This window comes from Megalops cyprinoides, chromosome 6 (assembly GCF_013368585.1).
Source record: "Megalops cyprinoides isolate fMegCyp1 chromosome 6, fMegCyp1.pri, whole genome shotgun sequence".
In the NCBI taxonomy this organism is placed as follows: Eukaryota; Metazoa; Chordata; class Actinopteri; order Elopiformes; family Megalopidae; genus Megalops; species Megalops cyprinoides.
In genome coordinates this window covers 22,010,638-22,025,771 of record NC_050588.1, presented here as the reverse complement: position 1 = coordinate 22,025,771, position 15,134 = coordinate 22,010,638, and the positions used below count along the sequence as shown (strand labels likewise).

The following is a 15,134-nucleotide window of genomic DNA, read 5'->3' as shown; positions in this document are numbered from 1 at the left end:
TCTCATTAAAGTTTCAGTGGGGATGGCTGACTTGTCCGTCCAACATTTTGTTTTAGAAAGCTTCTCAATAATTCAGTTCATCTAATAACATCAGCATCACATCCCACATACCGGTGACAGCTTCTGTAGATAAATTAGAATGCATACACCAATGCAGCATTTAAGAGAGTTACATAAAAATTCTAATTTTTAATTTGTTAAACCTTTGGTTTATGTTTACATTTACATTTACATTTATTTATTTAGCAGACGCTTTTATCCAAAGCGACTTACAAAAGTGCATACAGCAAGTATAGTGACAGTACGGGGACAGGATGTGTACAGTTCCACAATGAGACAGTTCTCAGCTGAGAGCAAGGTCTGTTTGAGGACGCAGTACTATCAGATTATATGTTCAAGAAGCCATTCACTCATTTCAAACAAGTGGCTTATTTAAGACACCACACACTCACACACACACACACACACTCACACACACACACACCACGGCTAAACAGACTATTCTTATTGTTTAATAGAACCTGTAAATCCCTGTGATTAAAAATATATTATGCACCTTGAATGTGACTTCAAATATCTGAAACATCTGAACAGCTTTGGGAATATTTTTTCATATTGGAAACCTGATTTTTTTTGTTTTGTGATAAAAGTACAGTGTTCTTGCAATCCCCTGCCACGAAACATTTACATAATTCAGTTGCACTTTGAAAAAAAATGTGTCATGGGGAAATTCGGTTTGAAACTGGGCCATAGGGTCTTCAGTCAAGGCGTGGTACTTAGCTGACGTGGCATGTTTGGTGAAACGACAGTCAGTGGTGCCATTTTCTGGCTTGCAGCAGAGTGAAGCTCACAGACTGACACTTCTCTGACTCATAGCCATCTGTGAGGTATCTACAAGATGCCAGAAAAGTCTTCTTTTGTGAATCATTAGAAAAAAAATCATACCCCACAAGACCCACTGCACTTTTCTTTTAACTCTTAACAGCAGTGAGTTTTGAGTGATCCATCTGGTTCCTCTGGTCCATCTGGTTGTGTTCTTGGTCTTTACAGATAAGACTGTGGTCAGCATTATGGTGTAGGGTTGAGACCACTGGACTGTGGGCATGAGAGGTTTTAGGTTCAAATCCTGGGGGGGTGCACAGCTGTACTACCCTTGACCAAGGTACTTAACCTCAATTGGTCCAGTGAAATCCAGAGGGTTTACACAAGATGTACAGTACATTGTTAAGTGATGCCACTCTGAGAAAGAGTGTATGGTAAGGAAAACAAAATGAAATGACAGAAATGAGCAAAATAAGCAGAGTGAAATGACAAATGATGGATAAAGATTGACAAGAATGGGACTCATGTTGTTATCCTGAGTTATCCCGATTTTGAATCTGCATGAAACAGACACATTTCAAATCGCAAGCAACTGGGATTATAAGTCTAAGTCACAACTTTCTGTACATCAATGCACAATTTGGTGACTGCTGAGTTCTAAGACTGCTATCAAAGTTACTCAATAAAAGTCACCAATAGCCACATTACTCTACAGCCTTCTCCCCTCTGATGGATTGACAGTTTCCTTCTAGACCAAGCAGAAAAACATTCCCCAAGCTCAGTGACAACAACAATGTGCTCCTATAGACAAAGTCTTTCAGATGACACATTAAAACAAGGCAATGACTTACTGTGGTCATCTACATTCTTCCAAATTTTCCAGTCCAGCCACCTAAAAAATTCCCCCTGCAGCTGATTATATGTACAATTTATTGTATTTCCTGCATGCCCTGCCACCACAGGCCATCACTAGAAATGAGAAATTAGTTTGACCATTGTCCATTGACATTCCTGATTAAATAAAAGTTAACAACAATAATAACTTCCTTGATTTGACACCACTGCATAACATGTTTAAGTGATAATGGAGCCTCCAACCTCTAGATATTTTCTCTCAACAAAATATCTGGGGTCCATAATCTGTATTCAGAGTGTACTATGAAATGAAATGAGTCAGAAAGTTGGCAAAAGCTTGCTTGAAATAAAAAACCTGCTTTATACATACTGGGACCCTCCAGGGACAAAAGGAGAGAAGAGTGGGCAGTCTGTGTGTGTGCGTGGAGTGACAATGTGTCTTAATGTTGTTTTCAGAAGGACAGGAGGACTGTGGCAATACTTCAGAGCAGTGGCGTCATTTGGTCCAATCATTCGGAGCTATAGCCCCGAATATTTTAAGCCTAGCCCTGAATATTTTCACCCTGAAAAAGGAGGTGTTTATAGCAAAACAACAGACAGCCTATGTAACAGAGCGGAACTTGACTTGCAGCGTCCGAGGGTGTGATAATATTTATTTATTATAAAGGTAGATATAACCTCCCCAACCTACCTATGCCGATCTCCCTTCAAAAAAAAAAAGACAAGCTCCAGGCAAACTTGACTTAGCCCCGGATCTTTTCAATAGCTAGAAACGTCCCTGCTTCAATGCAAGGAGTGAAGCCTTTTAGAGCCAAACATAATTATTTCTCACATGCTGATTACAGTTTCAGCCAGAGCACATGTCAAGTTTATAACCGCCCTTGCAGTGTTGTTGGAGGCACTACGAGGTTTTGTTGTGCAAACACCCAGTGCCATCTTCAGAAAAGCAATTTTCTTTTTGTAAACAAGAGATATAATTAGCATAATTCAATTTCCAGAGCACATTGGTGTCCAGGGGTATTTAAGTAGTTCCGGTGCATGAATCTGAGCTGAGCAACCTGAGAGTAGAACTGACCTTGTAAAGATCATTTCTGTTTTCATTAATCACTGTCCATATGTTCGAGCAACATCCTGTCTGTTTCTTCATCAATGTATTTTTAAGACTAAGTGTTACTTGAAAACATATAATGGCATGATAAATATATAGCAGCTAGTAGCCACCTGCTACCATGTAGCTGACAGTAAGCGGGACTGGAATTAATAGTGATTACAAATTGGTTTGGAGGCTAAATAAGTCTTGGCCTGATCGGACATGTGGTGAGTGAACCCCACAATTTGTTAAAATGTTTGATATGTTTGAAAGGCACACTATACATTTATTTTTTTATAGTTAATGTTATTATTATTACTATTGACCACATATGCACATCATATGTTTCAAGTTTAAGTTTTGACAACATTCTCTGTAAAATCTTCCAAAAGGCTGTTTAGTAGTCACATTCTGTTCACCTAAATGCTGTGCATTTGCTTTTAAGGATGAAGTAGTGTTGATTTGTTACATAGGTGAGGGTTGGTAGACGTGAGGGCCAATTGACATGAAAATCATGAAAAGTCTTTATTACTGCTTTAAAGTCATATTATTCAGTCGTGGTAAAAAGAGAATTATCTTCAACATTAGCTTCATGGTTTTTGCAGGTTTTCTCTTTTGGTTTATTATACATAAACACGTGGGGGCGCTCTACAACTGAGTTATTGTCTTGTTTGCCGCGTTCGCCGTAAATAGTGTAGGCTAGTCGACGTGAAAGTGTACTAGTTTTAATAGCACCAACGTCTGTGAGAATTGGTATAACCAGTTAATTTCTTCAGCCTTCTATTACCAAATTTAATAAGGCACACAGTTGCATAACTCTATCAGAGTTTACATAAAGCGTGCCAATTGTCATAAAGGCTACTAATAAAAGTAAACTTAGCTTATAAAATGTAAATATGCAGAGACTACTGTAGGCCTACATATTCATTTTCACAGGAGGTCAAATAAGGCAGCACACAGCTGACGACATCTGCTATTTGACATGAGCTCACTCAAATCTCAATTTTATTTAAATTAAATATTTCAGATCACTGACAATTTAGAACAATAGGTAAACTGAATTGTAAATAGCTACGATGCACCGCAGACCACGCGAAGAGAGAAAGAGAACCGTATTTATATGCAGGTCTGAACACATGCAGTGATTTAGTGATTTAACAACCGTAAAGTTTTTGTGATCGTTGATATACCATTCACGCTCCTTATGCTTGAAAATCACTGTGACGAAATAACAATGTTTTCATTGCTGTAAATATGTTAAGTCTGGTCTGTAACGAAGATATGCAATTAGGCTGGCGAGACTAACTAATAGTTAGGTACAGCCACTTTCTGTGCTTTCTTACGGCTTGACTCACTACTGTCAACAAATTATCAATAAATAATTGAAAATATGTTTGTCTGGCAAACGTTAAGCACGCGTTAACAAAAAAAAGTCACGATCAAACAACACTAACACATTATCTTTGTTTACATAGGCTAGTGCAAACTGTTGATTTAAGACAAGACTACAATTCCCATAAGGCAAAAGAGGTGGGCGTTGAGGCGTTCCCTTCTGCTGAGAGGTTACAGACCGTCTCCTGCTTGTCAAGCAAAGAGGAACTTCTTTAGTGGGTTCGGGTGTGGCGTCAGCTCAGCGCTGCAATAGCTACACCAAAACGAGAAGGAAAGAGCGCGTATGGAACGAAGAGCGTCACATTTTTATCTGTAAAGCTGTGCTCTGACTATCAGTTCAGAGACCGTGTAGAAGAAAGCTTTCGCTTTTTATTAAAAAAAAAAAAAACAGTTGCTGTGCGATTTCCGTGCTCTCTGATATCTTGCCAGTTGGATAATTTCACCCAATCACTTAGCACTGTCATACAGTTCAAGTACTTACCTTAAGTCGCGCAATCCATTTCCTCTACCTTGTAGCCTACACGGGAGCCAAGCCGAAGAACATCGACCAACTTTTCTGGATTTGAATGTGACTTTTTAAAAAGAAGAACTTCTCCCTTGAAGTTTGTCAAAGTGAGGACCAACAGTGGTGTTTTTCGCATTTGATCTTGAATGTTTAATTTTTGACACTTATTTTATTGTTAGCGTTTTCTTAAGGGTTTTCCGTGGATTTTTAACATAGTACAATTAGTGGATTATTAGTTAGCTTGCTGCCTACAAAGTGAGAAACTTGTAAACTCAAGACCGCAGAGAAGAAGACAACATTTTAAACTGGATTTTTTTTCCAGCACAACGATTTAATGTGCGGTTCAGTGGATGAAGCTGCCATTTAACTTGATTTTTCAAATACGCTTTTTTCAAAAGGGAAGTTGCCGAACGCAAGCTCAGAAGACGGGTTAAGAAACGCAGCTGGCTCTGGCTAGATATTTTCACCAGTGAAAGCCCGTTATTTTCCAAACAGAGCTCTGTAAAATACCAGCCCTGAAGCGTGCACTTGGAACCATGGGGTGTACTGTAAGTCAGGAAGATAAAGCGGCCGCCGAAAGATCCAAGATGATCGACAAAAATCTTCGAGAGGATGGAGAGAAAGCGGCGAGGGAGGTGAAGCTGCTGTTATTAGGTACGAAGGACCAACCATTTTGACCTTTTTTTTTTTTTTTTTTTTTACAAATGGGCGTTAAACGTGCATGCCTTGAGACATTTAAAGTTGGCAGGGAAGGTTGTTTGCTGTCGATAGCCTATGCATTGATGATTCGTCGATGTTTTGAGCAAGTCGGTTACGCAGACGGAAGAATGAGCGAGCAAGGAGTAGACTAAGGTGTTGCAAGACACTTCTAGGGAGGCGGGAGCGCTTAAACGGGACATCCTCTGGTCGTTTGGTAACGAAAGCACTTAGGAGCAGAAATGGACACAGTACTTAACGTTAATTGTTTGCAGTGTTAGTCTTAAAGAGCAAGTTCTAATCGCCAAGGTAAAGGCACGCCGTCTATGTTTTTACATTGCATTTCCTTTGCAGACCAACACACATCTCACACATCTGATATTTTTTATTGATTATTCATTTATACAAATATATATTACAGATTTTGAGGCGATTCTAAGTTAAACACCTTGCCCAAAGGTGCAACAGCAGTGCCTCACCTCGGAATCAAACTGGCAACGTTTATTTTTAAACGTTATTCTTTCAACCACTGGCTTTTTACTGAGACAATTCTCAGTTAACCATACTGCCCAAAAAAGCAGTCAAACCTGGGAATCGAACCGGCACCGTTTGGGCTACGAGCTCCGCTCACTATGCGACATTTTTGCCCAAAAAAACATCAAAAAGGACATGCTTTTTGGGCAGACGTGGACTACGCTCAGGCCAGAACACGTACATGGACAACGAACACAATTGGTCAATTCTTAAATGAGTAAATGTTTATGGAATGGACAAGTGGCGTAAAATGGTTAATATAGAGAAAAACGTTCTTACAGCACCATTCTTCCACGCACTCGTATAAAAACATACATTTTACTATTTACAACTATTATGCATTAGATTAAAATAATTTGTTAGATATGCCCTGCGTTAAATAGTTGGAAAGCGCTGTAACCGCAGTGATTTAAGAAATACTCTCGGAGAATCTTAGTCGCTAGCAATTCAAGTAGTTCTCTGTCAAAAAGCTTAATACACACCAAAACATTTTCAAACAAGTTGCCCAGTAATTCATTTACGGAATAGTGACTGGAAGTTAGTGTTCAGTCTCCTCAGTTTTCTGAGCCAAGGTCCTGCGTTAATGTTCCCAATTGCTCCCATGCTTCTCTAATTGTGTCCATCAATGACAGTACTGAACCAATTTAGCACAATTACAGGCAGTTATTCAAAGCTCTCAATGTAATGTGTCAGACTTCAGCCATTTGTATGGCTTGCTAATGAATTAGAATTGAGTATAAAATGGCCAGGGCTGGCGCACTGAAAACCGTGGTGTTCCAGCCAGGACTGCCAGCTCTCCACAGTGAACCAGCAGTGATTAGTGAACAACAACAGTGTTGTGCTTTTTTTTTTTTTAAAGTTAGCGACAAACAAGCGACAAAGTTGCCCGAAAGGAAAAAAAGTATCTGTGCCCTTTATATATGCCCTCTGATGCTTCTGCAGTCGGCCTCACAGAGTATACCACTGCGTGTTGCAATAACACATGCATACACACCTCATGTTTAATGGTTACCTGAGCCAGCAGAAAAAAAAGAAGAGAAAAGTGTCTCTGGAGATCAGGCAGGAGGCATTGGGAGAAGGCCTGTTTACCGTAATGAAACATCTTGTGGTTTCGCGTGCAGTGGCTCAACGCCTTTGCGCAGACTTGACCTTCAGCGGCCCTTGCTTCTTTGAGAGGTACAGGATATAAGGAAATGAACCAAGTCGCTACTTTTGTCTCATGCTTCTGCCAGTTCTGGGAAGTTTTGACAGCGCCTTGGCTGGCTTTCCTGTCCACCCGTGGTGACCGCTGACGGTAACTCCTGCTCGCGGTCCCCCTTGACCCCAGCTAGACAGTATTTTGACAGCAGCAGAACAGCACAGTGCTCCTGTTGCGAGTGTTTTCGGAGGACTGGGGGCCAAACCTCAGGGCAGGCCGCTTGCCCGAGACAAAACAAAATGGCCCTCGAGAGCAAAAAAGTCTGGCAAATGGGGAGCTGGAAGCGTAGTGTGAGAAATTAAAGATCTGTGGTACTTCAAAGAGTGTGTGTGCGCGTGTGGGTGTGCGCGCGCGCGCGTGTATGTGTGTATATGGGGGGGTTTCCTGTCTCACACCCTTACGTTCTGGGCTGTAGTGTACTGTCCTTGACTGTGTAGTTTTTTTTTTTTTTGCATTTTTGTTGGCCTGATTATTTGAATCTTCCAAGAAGGCAGATTGCAAAGATAATAGGGATTTCAGGGGTGTTGTTTTGGAAACATCAGCAGTGAGCTGGATATCAAACATGGCCGGTTTTTAACTGGTTGCGTCCACACTTTGGCCCCACTTCTTCCTTTATGAAAGCACCGTGTTCGAGCTGGGCGACTTGCAGCTCCAGACAGTTATTTTAAAAGGATGGACACGCTTCTCCTGTCATGAGCCCCTACATGCAAAATTCTTTCCCCACCCTGGTTGCATACAGCAGTGTTGTCTAAGGCTTGTGTGTGCCAGCACATCGCAGCAACCCACAAATTACTTTCTTTGGTCTGCAGCAATTAAATGTTTGGAATATCATCTGCTACTTCGTAAAGCACCCTCCCTGCACCTGCCTAATCTAAAAACAAGATCAGATTGCTTCCTGTCTCTGCTGTTCTGTCTGTATTTTTTTTTTAAGTGGTGCATTTTCCAAATCTTTGGAAAAGATTTGTGCATCCATACAAATGAGGGGTAGGATTTCAGACACTAAACTATAAAAAAATAACATCTTTGCTTTCAGGTGCCTTTTTTAGTACCTTACTTTTAGTTCATTCCAGAGGTAGCTGGCTGTGTACATTCTCGAGCTCTGTTTGACTTTAGTATCATGCAGACTCTTACAGTGCTGATCTTGCTTAGTGCTTTGTCGTAAAAGCTCGCTATGATCTTTGTTTATTCTAATTGTTCCTTTGCACTAAATGGCATTCATAATTGTAAAAACAATAACGACGATAATGATGATGATGACAGTGGTTACTCAAACGGCAGAGGTTTAATGGAGTGGAATCCTTACTGAGGGGCTTCCTCTTGCAGTTGTTCTCAGGGGTGAGTTGAGGGGAGCCCCACGCCCCACGCCCCACGCCATGAGGGGGTTGAAGAAAGGAGCAATTTTTAAAGGAAAGACGTTTTTGATGGCAACATAGATGCCGTCTACCATCATCTAATTATGCAAGTCTGACATATGGAGGGCCGACAGGGCCCTCTGAGGTGTATGGGCAGCTTTTTGTATTTTTTTACAAAACCTCATTGATGGCCTTGTCATTGAGTGACTTTTCTCCTCAGTTGGCTTGCAGACGTGAGTCACTGGTGGACAACTGTTAAGCTAGGCCTAAGCGTGTACTTAGCTCTGAGAGGTCTGCGATGGAGCCGCATGACTGCCTCAGAGCGCTCTCTCTCGCTGACATTGAAATTAGCAGCACCTCAAACTGTACGTTTTCTTCGCTGTAATGAGTAACTAGCATTGTGTTGCGGGTTTGGACGAGCGCTCAGGTGACATGACACTACAGTCACTGTCTAGAGAGTCTTCAAAGTGAAACACAGGGACACTCAAGCCATATCTGTGTTCCTATGGTGACTAGAATCAGGAAGAGGCCAGTAACTGAAGTTTGGTGAATACCTGCTTTGAAATGGGCTCAAATTTGGGTTGTCTTCACCTTAAACCTGCATTATGTTCTGTCACCGGTGCTTTTGTACTCATCTTTGTAAAATTACCCTTACTCAGAGCAAAATACAGACAGCCATGTCTGAGTTTTTAACTTGTATGTCAGTTGTGTGTCTGTTGTAGTGTCTGATATGATTGGATATGCACAATATCTATCCATGCAAGGATGTGGCAACAATGAAGTAATTGCATGCTTTGTGACCTTATAAATACACAAAGGATGAAGAGACCCACGAGTGTACATTTTATTTTTAAAATCTGTTAGAGGAAGAGTATTATTAGCAGTGGTGTCCTGGGCCTGGCCCAATGATGAGACAAGAATTCCTATTGGTTTGTGGGCTGAAGATGGCATTCAGAGGACTGAGGTGAGATTGAGCGAATTCCTTTGGGTTTCAGTGAGGGTGTGAGCTTTGTGATGCCACAGCATGATCACGATGTTGGGTATAAAAACCAGTGCAGATAGCATATTCGGTACTGTAAGTTTATTCATAGGTGCTGGGCACAGTCTTGGCATGACAGTTCAGTTAAAACAACACCTGAGCTGGAAGCGGGCATGTGTCACAGGCCTTAAGAAGAAATATGTGAAGCATTGCCTTTTTTTTCCCTTCGAGGGTAGAAAGAGGCTTAAGACCAGGCTGTGAAGAAAAAAAGTTTTATAGGGAAGAGCACTTTTTCCTCTTGGTCTCCTAAAGCTACATTTGTGAACATGGCAGTGTGACACCCTCTGAAATGTGCTACATTTCCCCTGCAAGAAGCCATGAAGACTTGAGGGCTGCTGCCGTGGAAACCTGGAGAGCAGCTGAGAGCAGGCCTCTACTTCCTGTCAGCTTCAAAAGCCAGGAAAGAAAAAGAGCTTGCAGAAGGTGTATTTCTTCTAAATGGACCTTTTCTCATCCCCCTATTTAGAGTAAGGGAGCATTGCTTATATAAACTGAACAATGGGCTCAGTGGCTATTTTTAGGACTTTGGCAGATGTGAGGAAGTGATGAATTTGATGTTTTTTACAGAATCTGGCCCATGTCTACTTAAGAATCTCAAGGTTTTCTCTTCAGCACTTTTTTATGTAAATCTACATGAAAAAAAGGAACAACCTAAAAACAATCTATCAGCAACAAAGAAAGAAAATAATTGATTGTTCTGTTGGTTAAACTTTGATTCACTTTGACAGATTGTTTGGACTTTGATCCAGGTTTAATCCTTCCAGCAACTCGATCCTCAGCAAATTCAGATGCCTACTGAGTTTATTTTTTTCTCTCCTCTGATTTTTATAACCTCACATTTTCAGTTCAGCTGGAATGGAAATTTCCTTTGGCAACTTCCTCTTTCCTGGATCTTCTGTAAGAGGGGTCTCCGTGTGAATGCGCGCGCATACACACACACACACACACACACACACACACACACACACACAAACACTTGGAAACACTGCATCTTCTGCATGTGTATCTCATACATATGTAAAATAACTGTATTGGCTTTGTTACTGGCTTTGTCAGCAGTGTAAGTATCAGCTACTCAAAGGAGCCTGTGACTGAGTCAGGGTGGTCAGACAGAATGGCTGCAAAGGATGCATTTTGGCAGCAGGAGAGTGGCTCTGGTATGGCGATGGCTTGATACCGTATGGCTTGATATTGTGCGAAAGTGACAGGAAATGAAACGACCAGTCATGCCACTTTGGTGGCAGCTCCCTGAATAGGGTGGAGAGCAGAAAACAAAGGACACCTTTGATAGGCAGCTTCAGGCAGCTCTTTAAAACAACAAAAAAACCCAAAAAAAAACCTTATCACAGGATGAATAATGCTTTTAATATTTGTGACAAGAAGATGAGGTCTGTTTTGCCCAGGCAGTAACTGATAACCCGTCCTGATATTTGTTTGTCTTTTCCCTTGTCTCTGTCAGGGACAGGCTAATTTATGCTCCTGTTGAATGGAATTCTGATGCCTGGTGCACACATGCTGTATTTTCGCTAGTCTAAGGCTTATATTACAGGGACTTTGACGCTAGCTGGTGACATCACGTCTTCCATCACTCAACTTCCTCTTTTCTGAATCGAATGTAAACAGGTCAACCCCAACTGCTGATGTATAGGGCCCTGTAAAAGTTAGATTAGCCTAGAAACCATAGAGGGTGGGTAGGAGAGCGGCAGGCTAGTGGCATGGATGGCTCCTGATGCGGCTGTGCTTCCAGTGGCAATTATTCTCCCTCCCTTCACCTCAGAGCCCCCAGATGGGGAGAGAATAACCCACTCTTTGCGAGTGGCTGTGGGGATCTGTGCGCTTGTGAGGGGGAGTGTCACTGCAAGGGTCTCCTCTACTTCCTCTCTGTTTCCTCCCGTTATTTCGCGGACAATTGCTGGCAACCTGTCAGGAAGCGGGGCCTGCTTTTAGTTCTGCACAAGGGTGACGTTTTCCCAGTATGGAGACAGTATGGATAATTGCAGCTCCTTGCAGAACACTAGGGAGCCACTGATACCATTTTAATCAAGCAAAGACAAAGTTTCCATCAAGGCTGTGAGTCAAAGGACTGCATGAGTAAATGAAAAAAGCAGTGTCATTTTCAAGAGACTTCATAGACATATCATGTACATACACACACTACACACGCGCACACACACGCTCGTGCACGTACACATGCACATGCACAGACTTTTCCAGGAAAGCTCAATGGTCCATGAATACTGTTTTCTAGGAATTCGACACACACACGCAAACACACACACACACACACACACTTCATAAGGGGAAGTTCATCCTTTGAATGGAGATTAGGTCACAGCTTGAGGGTCATCTGGTATCGTTTCACTGTGTTATGAGCCCGCTGCTTCTGGGTCAACCACTGTCCTGTAACTAATGGGAGGTGAAAAGCTCTGTGCTTAGCCGTTCCAGACAGGGAAAACACTCAGGCTCTTAATGGTCCAGCAGTCAGGCGGTCGAGTGCTGCGCCATGCTGTCGCCCTTTGAGTTCTAGCCTAGGGCCTCCTTGCAACAGTGTGGGGGTGGTGTGTGGACCAGGGAGCTGGTCAGGCAGTTCTGCACCCTTCCATCAATGAGTGGCCAGAGAGAGGCTGCAGGTTAGTGCTCATCCTCGCTGCTCTCAGCCGCGTTTCTTATTGCACCTGATAACGGATCCAGGCAAACAGCTGGAGATGCAGTGGGGAAGCGTTGATGAGGTGGGAAGTGGTTGCACAGCCATGGTCTGTGACCATTCTTTGACACTGGGAGGGGTGAAGGAGAGGATACTGCACCTAGCTGGGTTACATCCGATTCCTAACTACCACTGCAGCTGGGTGTTCCCCGACCCCTGGACCGTTTGTATCCTCTGAGGCTCTTCTGTTTTCCAACCTGCAGATACAGGGGGCTCAAAAGTCCCTTTACAGTGCAGAAGGGGGATCAGGAGGTCTGAGATGCCTCAAACCTCGATCCAGGGATAGTATGAACCCATTTCAGGCTAGGCCTCCAAAACAAGCATAATGGAAGGTCACCCAGGGTGGCTTTCTAGGAAAGACAAAAAATAAACCCAGGAGAAATGTGTTCCTGCGTGCTGCAAGGTTTATTTTCACGTTTGCCTTTAAATGATTTATAATGTTCTCGGGACCCTTGCGTTTCTAAGGAATAGTCCTGCTCTTAAAGGATGGGCTGTCACTTCAGGAGAGTGGGGAAAGGAGATGTTTGGTGGCTAACTCGATTAGAATGTAACAGCTTTGACGTATCTGCTTGGGCTATTTTTTACCTTGTTGGAGGGAGAACAAACAACCACCTTGATTTCTCTGAAGGATGTAATTGAGTGGTTGAGGCTCAGACCAATATGGTACATACTCCATATTGATCCACTTCCTTGCTGTCCTGTGTTTGTGAGGTGCTATCGACCCTCATGCATAGTGACTAAGTGCTGGTGGAGCCATCGACCTCCTCAGCGTGCAGATTTAAATATGAAGATCAAAAAGAGTGGCATGTCTGGGCGAGCTTAGCCAATAGAGAGCAGAGAGAGAGAGTGGGTATTATGAACATGTCATGGACCAGGTCTTTTTAGAACAGTGCCTTAAACCTCTTTGGAAAATCATGCAAGTCATTTATTTATATGTGTATGTCTTTTTTTTCAGTTTTCTGGAGCATGAATCACACAGTAATGTGGTGTTTGCAAGTTTAATTTTAGAAGCTTGTTTTTTTGCTTGGGGTGGGAGAGAGAAAGATGGAAAGGGAAAAGTGTTTTTGCAGCTGGTTCCTGGCTTGTCTGGCTCCAAATTTGAAGTTAGAAGTGTCATGTCATGTGTCCTTCCCTGTCTGTGCCAGTCATTCAACTGAAGTGGATTTGTGGAGGGGGAGAAATATTAGGCTGTGCAGATACTGAAGGGTGAAAGGGTGAACCACACCAAAGGGTGACTATTCTGAATATAGGCATAGGCATATTTCACAGCCGTGAAGGGCGTAAATGCAGGTAACCTCAAGTAGACCCTGGTATGGAAACAGAAACTGATAGTCATGGAATTTTGCAAATGTACTCTCGTAGGAACACTTTGTCTTGGCACCCCTGGGAAAGGAGCATCCACAGAGTCTATTTATTTACAGTATTAATCTAAAGTACATGGGTATGACATCATTTCAAAATTTGAAGTGAATACTGAACATGGATGGAAATTGCTCAAGAGAAGACTCTCTGTGAGTAGACGTGTCTCTCGCCAGCTGTAACAGTGGGCACGGTTCTTTTTTTTTTTTCCTTCTTCTTCTCCATCATTGTGGCTGGAGTAGCTGAAGTCTGTTGATTCAGGCGTAATTACAGCTCTGGGTTGATTACAGTGGCGCAGTCTTCCAGACGAGATGCTGCCTGACCTTTTCCTCCCAGCTCCAGCATGAAAATAACTCCTGCTGACTCGTCCCCCGAGTGAATCTGAGCAAGCGACACGGTGAACGCATTGTAACATTCCATTCCATTCTTTCATTCACCCAGCCGACACTCTCATCTAGAATGCCTTGCGTAGATGATGAATGATCCATGTATGCAGCATTGGGTTCAGTATCATACGCAAGGCTACAACAGCAGTGCCCCGCCTGGGAATCAAACCTGCAGCTCCTTAACCACCACACCACTTAGTGGGAGTTGAGAGTGACGAGTCTAGGAGAGTATAAGGGAGGGCTGTTAATGGAAGTCAATGGGGCGGGAGAGAATGGGTGTTGCAAGTGGGCTTGTAATAACAGACTGCGTGGGATGCAGTTTGATGCAGTCAGATCTCCAACTGGTGCAACCCATCGTGGTTATTTCTTTCAGCTCGGTGATGTGTTTAGTTGTGGTTTGGTGGCACAGAGCTAGAGGTCTCTATGATTTCTTTATTTCAATTCCTAGTGTGCAGCTTAATTTGACGGCCATGGCGGGTGGAGGTGTATAAATTGAGGTCAATCCCCTGCAGTACTCTGACAGTAGCTCTCCATGCAGACCATGTGACATGAATCAAACCAAGCTGGCCAATCACATAACAAGGAGAAAGTCACAGGTGGGCATGGAGCAGATGGTGGGATTGAGAGGGTCACTTGCCTTTTCTTGTTCTTGTGGGTGCATTGGACCCCACAGCATCTTTTACAGTGGAGCTTTTCTTGTACTGCCTATATTGTGTTTGTAAATAAGCAAGTGGCTTGCCAAATAGTGAGGAAATGTTCAGGCTTACGACACAGGAAAAAATCTTTATGCCTGTGCTTCTGTAGTCCCTGTTTTTGTAGATTGTGTCAGTGTACTGCAGAACTTAAGGAGCTTAGCCTGTAAACCAAAGTTGCTGGTTGGTTTTCCAAAGGGGACACTTATATACTGTACTGATGTCCATCTGTACAAACGGGTAACATGTAGAATAACATGTAATCTCTGGAGAAACACATAAATAATGGAATACTGACGGTATGGTGGGGTCAGTGAAGCCATGGCTTAGGACTCCTGTCTCTCTGTTCCTCCTTGTCTTCTCTCCTCCTCCTTGTCTTCTCTCCATCCAGCCACAGGCAGAATGCACTAAGCTGATCCATGTTTTGGAGGGGGAATTGTACAGACTAGTTCTGAGGGGCTGATGGCAGTGCTGATGTATGTGAGAGTACCTGCTATCCTAAAAGGGTTT

At 42.8% G+C, this 15,134-nt stretch overlaps 1 protein-coding gene across 1 annotated transcript in view; it reads left to right on the top strand.

The window, feature by feature from the left end:
* The first annotated feature begins 4,375 nt into the window (after positions 1 to 4,375).
* The window catches only part of gnai2a (guanine nucleotide binding protein (G protein), alpha inhibiting activity polypeptide 2a), an 85,237-nt gene continuing 74,478 nt past the window's right edge, over positions 4,376 to 15,134 (top strand). Inside the window, exon 1 of the mRNA XM_036531900.1 lies at positions 4,376 to 5,318. Coding sequence (XP_036387793.1) covers positions 5,201 to 5,318 — 118 coding nt within the window. The 5' untranslated portion in view covers positions 4,376 to 5,200. The remainder of the gene's footprint in view (positions 5,319 to 15,134) is intronic.